General features: G+C 45.6%; 1 protein-coding gene across 1 annotated transcript in view; it reads left to right on the top strand.

Annotated features, from left to right (window-relative positions):
• Positions 1-13,312, top strand: part of DISC1 (DISC1 scaffold protein) — a 326,114-nt gene that overhangs the window by 43,352 nt on the left and 269,450 nt on the right. Inside the window, exon 4 of the mRNA XM_021696148.1 lies at positions 7,503-7,653. Within this exon, the coding sequence (XP_021551823.1) occupies positions 7,503-7,653 (151 nt within the window). The remainder of the gene's footprint in view (positions 1-7,502; positions 7,654-13,312) is intronic.

The following is a 13,312-nucleotide window of genomic DNA, read 5'->3' as shown; positions in this document are numbered from 1 at the left end:
CAAAATTTCTATTATTGCTGTTCTATCAGTCAGATGGTCACTGGACCGCATTTATTCAGCACCTGCTGAATAATTGTGTGCGGTGAGTGTGCAGCACTCTCTACAATTCTGGCTTTGAATCCTGAGCTACAAACTGAAATCAGATGAACAATGTCTACAGAAAGCTTGCAGAGGTTTAAAAGTAAGAAAAAACCAGGAAAGTGAGTTATGTTTCCTCAACCAGTGGGCCAGATAGAATGATAGGAGAGATTTTCTTTTCTTTTTTTTTTTTTTAAAGATTTTATTTATTTATTTGAGAGAGAGAGAATGAGAGACAGAGAGCATGAGAGGGAGGAGGGTCAGAGGGAGAAGCAGACTCCCTGCCGAGCAGGGAGCCCAATGCGGGACTCGATCCTGGGACTCCAGGATCATGACCTGAGCCGAAGGCAGTCACTTAACCAACTGAGCCACCCAGGCGCCCCTAGGAGAGATTTTCTTAAACACACAGCAGGATTCATATAAATAAAGGGATGTAATAGTCACAAATACAACATTTAATAATGCTGTGGTTATCTATTTATCTATCTATACATATTTTAATAAAGATTGATTGATTTTTGAGAGAGAGAGTGAGCACATGAGCTGGGGAGGGGCAGAAGTAGAGGAAGAGAGGGAATCTTAAGAGGACTCCCTGCTGAGTGTGGAGCCCTACGCAGGGCTCGATCTCACGACCCTGAGACCATGACCCAAGCCAAAACCAGGAGTCAGACACCGAACTGACTGAGCCACCCAGGCACCCCTATATTTTTAAAATAATAATTTAAAAATAAATATTTAAAAATTGAAAATTTATTATTAAAAATACAAATTTAAAAATAATAAAATAATTTTCCACTTACAGAAAAGTTGTGAGTCTGGTACAAAGAAGTCCAATATCTCCCTCGCTCTGATTCCCCAGCTGGATACTACATAGTCATTGTCACTCTCCTCTTTCTAAGCTCTGAGAGTAAGCTGCAGACATGGTGCCTATCAGCCCTACATACCCGCTTGGCTAATTCCCCAAACAAGGACAACCATAGGCCACCGACTGGCAACACTAACACACTGCTCTTATCCTGTCTACAGACCCCATGCGCATTTCACCAACGATGCTACCATTGTTCCTTTCTTCTTTCTGGTTCAGGAAAGGTTCACACATTGCATGCAGTTATGTCTCTTTAGTCTCCTCCTATTTGGAATGATTCTCAACACTCAAGTCTTTTCTGTCCTTGGAAGTTGTAAGGAGTGCAGACCTTCCATTTTGTCAGATGACCTTCACCCTGGGTCCACCGATGTCTCCTCATGATGAGCTTCAGGTCATGCAGCCCTGACAAGAATGTCATGGAAATGAAACTGTGTACCTCTTGGTGTATCTTGCTCGGTGTCACACAAGGTAGACCTGTCATGCCACCACTGCTGAAGGTAGCCTTGACCATCTGGTTGTGTTGGTGCTTTCCCAGTCTCTCCACCACAAAATTACCATTTGTCCTTTGGAAATTGATTAGTATCTTCTGGGGAGATATTCTAAGATTACACTGCACCTCACCAAACCTCCATTCCCTTTTTTTTTTCTTCAAATTTTTATTTAAATTCTAGTCAGTTGGTTTCAGTAGAATTTAGTGATGCACACTTACATACAACACCCAGTGCTCATCACAAGTGCCTTCTTTAATTCCCATAATCCATTTAACCCGTCCCCCACCACCTCCCTCCATTCTTTTTTATTAGTTGGCATTTTATTAGCATGGATGTATGGGTTCCTATTCTATTCAGTGGGTTATACTTCATTAATAGTATTACTTATTTGATTTTCAAATGATCCCAGATTGCGCCTATGGGAGCTCCTTATATTTTATAGACTCTTGTATTCTATGGACATGTCTCCATCAGTCCTTGAGCACGTCCTCATTTTCTGTACAAGATATTCAGAGTCTGGCCCTCAGGCCTACAATCAGCCGTTTCTCCAAAGGGCTCTGATTCCTTTCACAGAGGATGGTGTTTGGAAGTCAGATCTGTGCGCTTGGTGTTTGGAAATCAGGATCTGTGTGCTCAGTATGCTTGTTGCTACTGGGGATCATTGCATCTAGGCTTTCTTGGTGGGTAAAGACAGAAAATATATGTAACTGCAAACACACACACATCTATAACTCTTTCCATCTCTATCTGTGAGTATCTGTATTAAAAACCATTAGATCATACGAGTACTTCCAATTCCAATGCAACATACCTAGTGCTTTCTGCCCTTACTCCTTTCCATCATTGTAAGTATATTCTCCGGTGCTAAGAACCTGGCTCTCTCCATCCTCCATATATTTACTTACTTGTTTCATCAGTTTATTTATTTCTTAGTGTAACCTATCTCCTGTGCTCCTGGTGGTCTCCCCCCTGCTCCCCCTTTCCCTTCAGTGTCCCTCGTCCTCAGGTACTGCTGGCCACCCTACCAAGCATACCACTGCCTGCCTCTTTGTGGCTTCCCGAGGCCCCTTGGCCCCCTGCACCCTGGGTGCTGGTGGGCACACCACCTTCGTGCTCCTTTATGGCCCCTTTCTACCAGTGGGGCAGGTTCCTGCCACCTTTTCTGCACAGGAAGATAAGAAAAGACCTGTTTATAGTTTTCACCCCTGTCCCCAGTCACTGAGTTCCTTAAGAACCAGGAGTGTGTCTTGTTCATCTTTGTAGCCCTACAGCCTAGCAATATGGAGTTATCAGAAGTGTTTGTTAATTGAGTGAATACATGAAATAATAAATAAGCATGGCATTTAGGAGGTAAAAAATACTATTTTCAAACATTTCCAAACACTCCTTTCCCCCAGAGGAAACATTTTTCCACACCACCCATATTAATGGAAAAAGTGGACCACTCTGGCTGAAGCTTCTCCCTTCTCCCTTTGAGGCGTGCCTGGACTGAATGTTTGTGCCCCCCCCAAATCCATATGTTGAAGCCTAATCCCAATGGGATGGTGTTAGGAGGTGGCCACATGATTAGGTCATGAGAGTGGAGCTGCCATGAGTGGGATTCGTGCCCTTATAAGAAGAGGCCAGCTCACCCTCTATTTGTCCCTTGAGGACCTAGCAAGAAGTTGGCCATCTGCCACCTGAAGGTGGGCTCTCCCCAGAACGCGGCCATGCTGGCTCTGTGATCTCAGCCTTCCAGCCCCCATACTGTGAGAAATAAATGTTTATCGGGTAAGCGCCCAGTCTATGGTACTCTGTTCCAGCAGCCCGAGCCGACCAAGACGTGCTCGGCATGGTTTCGGGGACACAGCCAGTGTCTTTGCATTCCTTGGTCCGTTCACTCATTCGTTGGCTTGTACACAGCTGAGCGCCAGACAGGGTGCTCTGCTGGCCCCTGGAGGAACGCGGGTTTTTAGGCAGGGAGGTGACTGGTCCTGCAGAAGTGAGGGTGATGTGGCCTGGCTGGAAGCAGTGGAAATGGGGAAGGAGGCAGGAGTGTGGTGGACGCCAGCAGGATGTGGAGGCACGGGAGGCGACGGGTCCAAGAACCCAAAGCTGTAGGCCTGGCCGGCGGGGACCTGCTCAGGGCCTGAGGCAGGTAGAGTAAAATCTTGCAAGGTAGTCGGTGGATTTCATTTTAGACGTGATGAGTTTTTCATCTTTTTTTTTTTTTTAAAAGATTTTATTTATTTGACAGAGAGAGACACGGCCAGAGAGGGAACACAAGCAGGGGGCGTGGGAGAGGGAGAAGCAGGCTCCCCGCGGAGCAGGGAGCCCGATGCGGGGCTCGATCCCAGGACCCTGGGATCATGACCTGAGCCAAAGGCAGACGCTTAACGACTGAGCCACCCGGGTGCCCCGAGTTTTTCATCTTTATGCTCATTTAGTGGCTGATGAAAACGATGTAAAGTGGCTCAAGAAAACTCACCCAAAAAGAAACACCATGAGGGGACATAACTTGAGTTTAGCCAGACACTTTTTGGTGTGTGCTCACTCTGAGCCAGGCAGCGGCCCCGTGTGGTTTGCACAGTGACAAGCATGGTGACACGGTCCTTCTCTCATGGACACAGGAGGCCCTGCACGAGGGGAGCCAAGTGTGAGGCTCTCATGCGGGTAGAAGTCTGGGTGTGCTGAGGCAGCATGGAGACCAGGGAGCCCTCCTGAGGGTGCTGAGATCTGAGTGGGGAACAGGGCTTGCCTGGGCCGCTGTGGGGAAGGGTGTTTCCGGCAGAAGGAACAGCAGATTCCCCAGCTCAGCTCACAGCCACCTCGTCCTGGTTGTTTGGGCCACAAACACTGGGTCACTCGGATTTCTGTCTTCTTCCATTCCTGGTGTCCCATCCGTCAGAATATCCGAAACCCTGGCCACGTCCCACCGCCCTGTTTCCCTTGTAGGTCCAGGGAACTGCAAGAATCATGCCACTGGTCTCAGGCCTTCTGCTCTCGATGGTCTCTTCCCAGGGGAGCCCCTGGCTTATCCTGTTAAACAAGAGTTTAACAGTGTCACTCCACTGCTCAAAACCCTCCAGGGGCTCCTCTCTCCCTCCAGGTCAACAGACGGTCCTTAGTGACAATCAAGCCTACCCCAGCCCCCTCTCCCCTTTGCTTGCTGCCTCAGGGCCTTTGCCCTGGCTGGGAGCTCCCTCTGCCTGCAATATCGAATTAGTGAATAGGAGTAGACTTTGGGGGAACCAGTAAAATGCACCCTCATGCTGGGCAGAGGTGATGCCAGCATGTGAGGTGGAAGCCCAGGTAGCTGATAGCCATTTGAGAAGCTGGGGTAGGAAGCCATTTAGAGATTGGGGACAATAAGCTCTTGAATGCGTGGTGACTGTCCTGGTGCACCTTTCCAGTCATAAAATGGGAATAACTTCTGATGTCACCCTTTCGAAGGTGAATGGCAATGCAGAGCACAGCGAGTCACAAATATTTACTGGGATAATTTATATTTGCCTTTGAAACTCATTGTGAGTGTGGTGTTTGGCAGCCAATTTACTGTTTCCGGGGTTTGGTTTGGCTTGATGGACTTGCAGTGTCTGAGGGCTTTTCACCGGGCAGTGGGAGAATCCGGCTGGGGGCAGAGGGAGGCCAGGCTGGTGTCTGGCGGCCTTGCCAACGTTCCAAGGCCACGACCTCATGGTACTGCTGACAATAAATAGCCAACCCTTTGGACACGTGCTAGGTGTGGGCCCGGCACTAAATGCTTTGCCTTAGATGATCTCGTTTAATCCTCAGGAAACCTTGGGATGTAGATATTATTATTAGCCCTGAATCCACAGATTAGCAAACTGAAATGTAGGAAGGTTAAGTAGCTGGAAGGTCAGCTAGGAACAGCAGGGCAGAGCTGTAGACGCGGGCTTTGTCCTCATCCCTGCATAATAGTGTTTCGACACAGCTTCACCACCACGTTACGGCAGCACGAAGATGTTATTCTAAAGCACGTAACATAAGAAACTTACTGCTTTTCACAGCAGTTTTGATTTTATATAGCACGGATTAAATAAATAACCAAGTAATAAAATTAATTGATTAATTAAAATTTAAAAAAATAATTAAAATGAAATAAAATAAAAATTTTTAAAAAAATGTTTGAAGCCCGGTGTCAGGGAATAGGTGTGTTTTGGCATTATTCTGGAAGAACTGCCAGGCCAGACTGCACTGTGTGTTGTAGGTGTGGTGTCTGGATTAGCACCAGCCGTCGCTTTGAAGAAGGTGGCTCAGATTGAGAGCCCTTGGCCGTTACCTGTGAGCTGGTCTTGAAGTCAGTAAATGAGCCTTTCTGGTGCCGTTAGAATGAATCCTTGGCAAATTCTCTGGGCAATTCCTGGCTGTTGGTCCCAATGAATATGGCAAGTTAATGGAGAGGATGTTTGCTGCCCACCACACCTGAGGCCTGCCTTTCCTCCACCCAGGTGCGTGTCTTGGGAGGGGGCCAGCAGGAGACCAGTGTCGTGTCGAGGGGCGTGCTGTGATTAGCGTTGACCTCTGCCGGTATACAAAAAAAAAATTTTGTCCAAAGCGTTTTAAAAATAACAAGCTTCTTGGGGCGCCTGGTGGCTCAGGCGGTTAAGCATCTGACTCTTGATTTCGGCTCAGGGCATGATCTTGGGGTCCTGAGATCGAGCCCTGTGTCCAGCTCTGCATTCAGCAGGGAGTCTGCTTGAGATTCTCTCTCTTTCTCTCTCCCTCGGCTCCCCCCCTTCTCTCATGTGCCCTCTCTCCCTCTCAAATAAATAAATAAATCTTTAAAAAAAACACAAGCTTGTTGGAAACTGTTTTAATTTAAAATTGGGTCTTATATATATATATATATTTATACCATTTTTTTTTTATTATGTTATGTTAGTCACCATGGTTTACTTGGAAAATGGCCTGTAGGGCAGGGAAACATACAAACATTTTCTAACCACGGCGCACACAGAGGATGACATTTGCATTGCATGCCAGGGTAAGCAGTAGATGCTCATGGCCAGGGTGGCTGCCTGGGGCCCTGGGTGGCCCCAGGACCCATCTACTATCCAAGGGTGGAGCCCATCGAAGTTTCTGCCCCCTCGCCTGGCACAGACCAGCAGGAGGGAAGATCTGATGGTTGGTATTTTTAAACCCAGTCCTTATATTTCTGCAAAAATGGCTTTATGGGAGACTTCCCCATTCTTTAGGTGTTTGGTTATGAAGGTAAGTTCTTATTTGAGGGGATTCCAATTTCCAAAGTTTACTTTTTTAGAGAAAAATTGTTTTACAGTGATTCTGTATTTTTACCTTGTCCTAGGGAAACTTAAGGTCATTAAAAAAATAATAAGACCCCTACTTTATAACAGAGGTGGATTATGGTCATCTGTAACATAGAATTGGAACATCGCTTTTATGACTTTAATAATTATAACTGGTTCTATCATGATGGGCAGTTTCTAAGGAAAAGTCCTTAAAGTCCAAGCTTGGGCACCGACATTTTTTCAATTGAAGACATGAAACTCATCAAAATTAGTTAAGTTTTCTCCCAAGCGAAGACCATGGTTTTATTTATTTATTTATTTATTTATTTATTTTTAAAAGATTTTATTTATTTATTTGAGAGAGAGAGAATGAGAGAGCATGAGGCGGGAAGGGTCCGAGGGAGAAGCAGACTCCTCGCTGAGCAAGGAGCCCGATGCGGGACTCGACCCCGGGACTCCAGGATTATGAGCTGAGCTGAAGGCAGTCGCTTAACCAACTGAGCCACCCAGGCGCCCAAGACCATGGTTTTAAAAATAATTAATATGTATCTTCCTATGGGGTGATCATGATATAAATACATAAACTGGACATTCTGATACGAGGAAGAATAATAAGCAGGGAGACTGTGCCGTCATTAAAAAGAAGATTCTTCAAAGCACTGACTGAGAGAAGAAGGTGCTGGCCATGAATGCAGGGTCTGTTGCGTTAGGTCATTAAGATGGACGCTGGCTGGGGGGTGGGGCTCTGGGACGCTGGATTCCCTATTTTGAGTTTCACGGTCCTTCACTCCTCCCTCTCACGTTTTGGGTTTCCAGCTGAGGCGCTGAGACACAGATTGGAAGAACTGGAGAAAGAGAAGAGCAGCCTGCACTTCCAGCTTCCTTCCAGGCAGCCGGCCCTCTGCAGCCTCCTGGGCCACCTGCACGCACAGGCCCAAGCCGCCGTGCGCCTCAGGGCCGCTCAGCCGTGAGTGCTTGGGATCGCCCCCACTTTCCTCTCCTGGCTCCCACATGGTGAAGAGTGGGGAGTGGCTTAGCTAGGGAGACCCTCAGCTGCTTTTTCCTGGGAAGCACCCTTTGGTTGGTTGGGCAGGTGGGGGGGGGGGTGTCCTTCCAGAGTGACATGTGACATGACAGTGTGGGTCATGCTCCCGTAAGAAGCCATTTCTGCTCATTGACAGGGAGACACCCTCCCCAAGGATCTGGGTGCTAAGCTTCCCCTGGGAAGCCAACCCTCTCAGGTGGTGGGGTGGATTTGCTCTTGTCAGGAGCCGTTTGGTAAGCCTGTAAGATCCACAGGTGGTCCTCTCTACTGAAGGCTGAAAACACATCCTCCTCCTGACCCGCACTTCCAGCTCCTGATCAACTTTTGCTATTTCTGCTACCCAGGGGTCCCCCGGGATTGGTGGTATGTAGGGCGCAACTGCTCTTTCTAATGCAGTGGCTCTCAATCCTGGCTGCATGTTTGAATCACCTGGAGTGTTTTTAAATGTCCAGGTTCCAGCCACACCGACCAAGTCAGGCTCTCTGGGGGTGGATTCCAGGCGCTGGCATGTCTGAAAAGTCTGAGGACCACTGCTCCCATCCACCTGCTTGTTGCCTCTCTTCCGGATAAAGGCTTGCAAGGGAACATGTTTGTGACACATGCTATCAGCCTAATCACAGTTCAGGCCTGCTTCTACTTAGGTATAAACATGGCTACAGCAATTATATTTTATTTCCAACTTCCAGTGAGCCCCAATAATCACAAGATTGATTGTCTGGCTCATTCCTATTAAGTGTACATAGCATCGTTCATTCAGTCTATCTTGGTGCCTCCCTACAGCCTGTCTTAACAGTGATGCCAATTATTTTCTCATATTCTCGCCCTGCAGTTTGCTGGTAGCACGAAGCCGAGTGCCTGGCCCCTGGCAGGGGCTTCCTTATAAATATTTGTTGAGTGAACTTTTACTGGGCTTCTTAAAGAGCAGTTGGATTGCACCTCCCTGTTTCTATTCATTTTTTCATCTGACATTAAGGTATCACTTCATTTCCTCTCCCTTTCTCGCATGGGGTCCTTCCCAACGTGACTTTCTACTGGATTCTTTCTTTCTTTTGTTCTTTGAGGTTCTTTCTTGTCCTTCCCTCCCGTCTTGGGTCATTGTTAGCATCTGCCAATGTATTGTGTGTCTATTTATTTAACAACATTTGTGTAACAGTTACCAAGTGCTTTAGAAATTAACTACTTCTTTTCATTTTTATTGTGAGAAAGTATACGTACCATACAAGTTACCATTTCAACCATTTTTAAGCGTACAGGTCAGAAACATAAGTTCATCCACATCGTTGTGCCACGGTCACCACCGTCCATCTATAGAACTCTTGTCATCTTCCCAAACTGAGACCCTGTCCTTACTAAACACGAGCTCTCCACTCCCCAGCCTGCCCCAGGCCCAGGCCACCACCTTTCTACTTTCTGTCTCTCTGAATTTGACTCTTCTAGGGATCTCATGTAAGTGGAATCACACAATATTTGTCATTTCACTGAGCATAATGTCCTCAAGTTTCATTCATGTCGTGCCACGGGTCAGAATTTTCTTCCTTTGGAAGGCTGAGTACTATTTCATTTCATTACTATTTCATCGTGAGGATGGAACACATTCTGCTTATCTAGTCTTCCTGCAATGGACTTTTAATCCTCAAGACAATTCTAGGAGGTAGAACTATTTTATATCTGTATCTATATGAAGATCGACAGCATTGTCATCTGTATTTATATTTGTACTTGGCCCAGGAAAGGTTAAGGGGCTCATGCAGAACCCCCAGCAGATGGGTGCTGAGCCCGGACACAGGGCTGGTGGTCTGGCGTGGGTCCTGACTTGGAACTAGCTCGCTGAGCTGCCCAAGCCTGAGCTGGCAAAGGCTTTTCAATGATTGTCTCTTTAGCCTGCATGTGATTTGAATGGAGATTGACGCTTTAGTTATGATCTTGGCTGAGTTTCTTAATGGAACATGATGAACACGGTATCACCCATTCTCACTCAGTTAGGTTACACCATCTGACATTCTTTCTCTCTGTGACTTATAAAGATGGCAGTTTCATAGAGTTCAATTTAATATGTTCCCCATAAAAGTGTAGGCCTTTATTAACCATTTATTAAGCTAATATAAGCTGTCGGCTTACCTTGTTAACTGTTATCCCCTATCCTTTTCCTCAAGGGGTTACCTGCATGCTGTGCTTTTAGTTCTCGTTCTCTTTCAGGTTGAATGGGATCTGACCTCTATGATCTGATTTCTGACCTGATTTTTATCTGTCATCTGATTTCTATCTCTCTCAATGCTTGCGGTCAGCGATGATTTTCTGTTAGATTTAAAGGGCACTTTTTAATTCTTATTTTTCTCTTTATCATTGCATGGTCTGGAATTTTTAATCATTCAAATTCATTCCTAAGACTCTCTCCCCCCCCCAGGCTTTCATGACTCACCCTTTCCTGGTCTTCTTGCTACCTTGCTGGCCGTTCTTCTCAACCGCTTGTGAGCTCCTTTTCCTCTCCCCGTCTCCTTGATATGGATGTTCCTCTGTCTTCTGTTCTACCCTATCCTGTCTTCTCACTTTATATATTCTCTTTCTGGGTAATCTCAAATACACGCATGCTTCGGGTACCATTAACATACTAATTTTCCTCAAATTTATGTCCCTAGCCCTGATCCCTATCCAGAGTTCCAGTCTACCATTTGGCTTTTATTGAACATCTCCCTGACTTTGACTGAGTTTACTATCTCTTTATCGTTATTTTATCCTAAAAAATTTACTGTATTTTTATCCTTGCCTTTACTAAATTTATCTTAAAACTATTTATTAGATTTACCGTCCTTCTCCCCAATCCACCCCTTCTCCTATATCCCTGATCTCAGTGACTTTGTCATTGACCCAGTTATCCAGGTAGGAACTCTGAGACATACGTGGCCCCTCCTTTTGCTTTGCTTCCAATTTCATTGTTGATCCTACTGTCTAAACTTACCTCATTCCCACTCACTTTGCTCACTCATGTCACTCAGTTTCTTTCTTTCTTTTTTTTTTTTTTTTTAGAGAGAAAGTGTGGCAGAGGCACAAGTGTTGGGGAAGGGGCAGAGGGAGAGAGAGTCTTAAGCAGGCTCCACGCTCAGCATGGAGCCCAACATGGGGCTCGATCTTACAACCCTGGGATCATGACCTGAGCTGAAATCACGAGTCAGATGCTCAGCCAACTGAGCCACCCAGGTGCCCCTCAGAGTTTCTAAACCTGGATTATTGCAGTGGTCTCCTTGCTGGCATTCCTGATTCTGGTATTATTCCCTGTCACTCACCCTCCACAGTGCCACAGATGGAAATATTGTGTCATGTCCAGTGGCTCTCAGCATCTTCAGGATAAGATCCGTGCTGATTACTTAGCATGACATTCAAAGCTTTTCCAGTTCAGCTTCTGCCCTGCTTCTCAGTAGCCCAGAATTTGACTAGCCATCACCAAAGCCTGCAGTCCACACACACTGAAGCATTAGAAGTTACCTACATGCTGTGAATGTTTCTGAGTTCTATGATCTTGTACATGCCCCACCGTGACCACCTCTTGCTCATTCTTCAAGACTCAACTCAGCTACCATCCTTGTGAAGCCTTGTCCTGAAGTCACACCATCTCCCCCTCGAATTACTGGAGCACCACCAATTACCTCACCCCTGCCTTGGGTCTTAAATAAATAAACCTGTGTCCTTGATTATCGGTCTATTCTTCAGACTGTGAGCTCAAGGACAAGACTGTGTTTGTATTTATCTTTTTATTCCTTCCTGGAGACCAGAACAGAGGCTGATCCCAAATAGGTATTCCATAAATATTCATTGAATGAATGAATATGATCATACATGGATGTATCTATATATAGGTTCACAAAGATATATATGAATATCTATTGAGAGAGAGAGAGAAAGAGAATCTTCACTCTAATGTGGTTCAGTTGCCCTAGAGAAAATGCTCCTTCAGCCTTTTTTCTGACACCTCCAGCAAGAACTTTTATAGTATCTTGATAGAACCATGGCTTATAGGTCAGGAGGCCCAAGTTCTGGTCCCATCTTTTCTACTAACGAGCTCTATATGACCTGGCATAGGTTCCTAATTTCTTCACACTTCACTTTCTTCATCAGAAAATGAGAGGGTTGAATTAGATAGCTATTTTCCAAACCTCAGTGATTTATGTATAATTGTGGCTTTTCTTTGCCAAATCTACCTGTCCTATTATTAACGCAATTAGAAAATAATGACTCAAAATCAACTTCTTAAATTTTTTATAATGCATATGAACAGAATTATATAGTTAGTAATAATCTTTAGAAAGTTGTCTTTCAATGTGCCAACTGCCCATCTAGCCTGTCATCAACAGGATCATCTGGACTCAGGGGTTCCCCCTAAACCAGGGGCTGTGGCTGCAGTTCTCATAGCGGCCACCAGGGGGCCACTGTGCGGGGCTAAAGCTCCCACAGTCCGGAGCCAGGACAGAGCTGGGACAAAAAAAAAGTTTCTCACAGGCCAGGGGCTCTTCTCTGAGTCAAGGAGGAAATAGGATACTTTCCAATGAACGGTACTTTTCCTGTAGAAATGAAATAGTTGTATTGACATGGGAAATTTTCAGTACTAATGAATAACACAAATATGTGCCTTTTGGGGATCCCTATTTCTTTGAGAATCTGATGAGAGCTATAGATTCCTTCCATCACCAACCACGTATGTACAAGCATGTGGTTTCAAGAGACTCACGGGCCTTCTGAGGCTCATCCATTCACTCTGCGGGGGGGGGGGCTTTGGCTTTTTTGGGGGGGGTGGGTCTTTGGATCTCAGGTTAAGAAAATTTGGTTTAGAGTAAGATTTAAGGAAATGCAAACATCCAAGTACAGTCAGGTCCGGTACTTCATTTTTAATTTTTACTGTCACTTTGTTCTTAATAATCGGTGCCATTCAGCTTTTTAAAAACCACTGTGTAATTCTCTGAGTCTCATCGGTTCTCGGCCTTTTGGCTAAGATCGAGCGTAGTTCTCGGAGTCTTGTGTAGACTACCACCCTGAATCACACTGAGTTTGTTCAGGTCCTTCCTGCAGCCCAGAGAGTTTCAGCTGCTTCCTTTATGGACTAACCGGGCTTTTCTAACGGCAGGCACCAGCCCTCACGTGGTGTGACGCCCTGCCCTGGTTGTGGGTCCCCAGGGGCCGATCAGGGTAGATAAGATACTGGTTCAGGATCAGTAAGATAACTGGCTCATGGGGTGTGTCTCATCAGTGGAGGTACAAACACACCATGGTGTTTGTCCAGTCTCTGTTGCGCTCTATTGAGTACATCTTCCCATTTTTTTTTTTTTTTTAATGATATCCTGGGCATGTAAGACAAATGTCTGGGCCATTTTCAGTTATTGAGGGTCATCCAGCCCAGTCCAGTTTGAAACTTCAATTATATATCAGTTTCCAATTTCTCCCTGTCCAGTGTCTGTAACGTTCTTCTTTTTTATTTATTTATTTATTTTTTATTCTTATGTTAATCCCCATACATTACATCATTAGTTTTAGATGAAGTGTTCCATGATTCATTGTTTGTGCATAACACCCAGTGCTCCATGCAGAATGTGCC

Source organism: Neomonachus schauinslandi, chromosome 6 (assembly GCF_002201575.2).
Source record: "Neomonachus schauinslandi chromosome 6, ASM220157v2, whole genome shotgun sequence".
Classification (NCBI taxonomy): domain Eukaryota; kingdom Metazoa; phylum Chordata; class Mammalia; order Carnivora; family Phocidae; genus Neomonachus; species Neomonachus schauinslandi.
The sequence above is the reverse complement of the archived record's forward strand: the minus strand, read 5'-3'. Positions and strand labels throughout refer to the sequence as shown.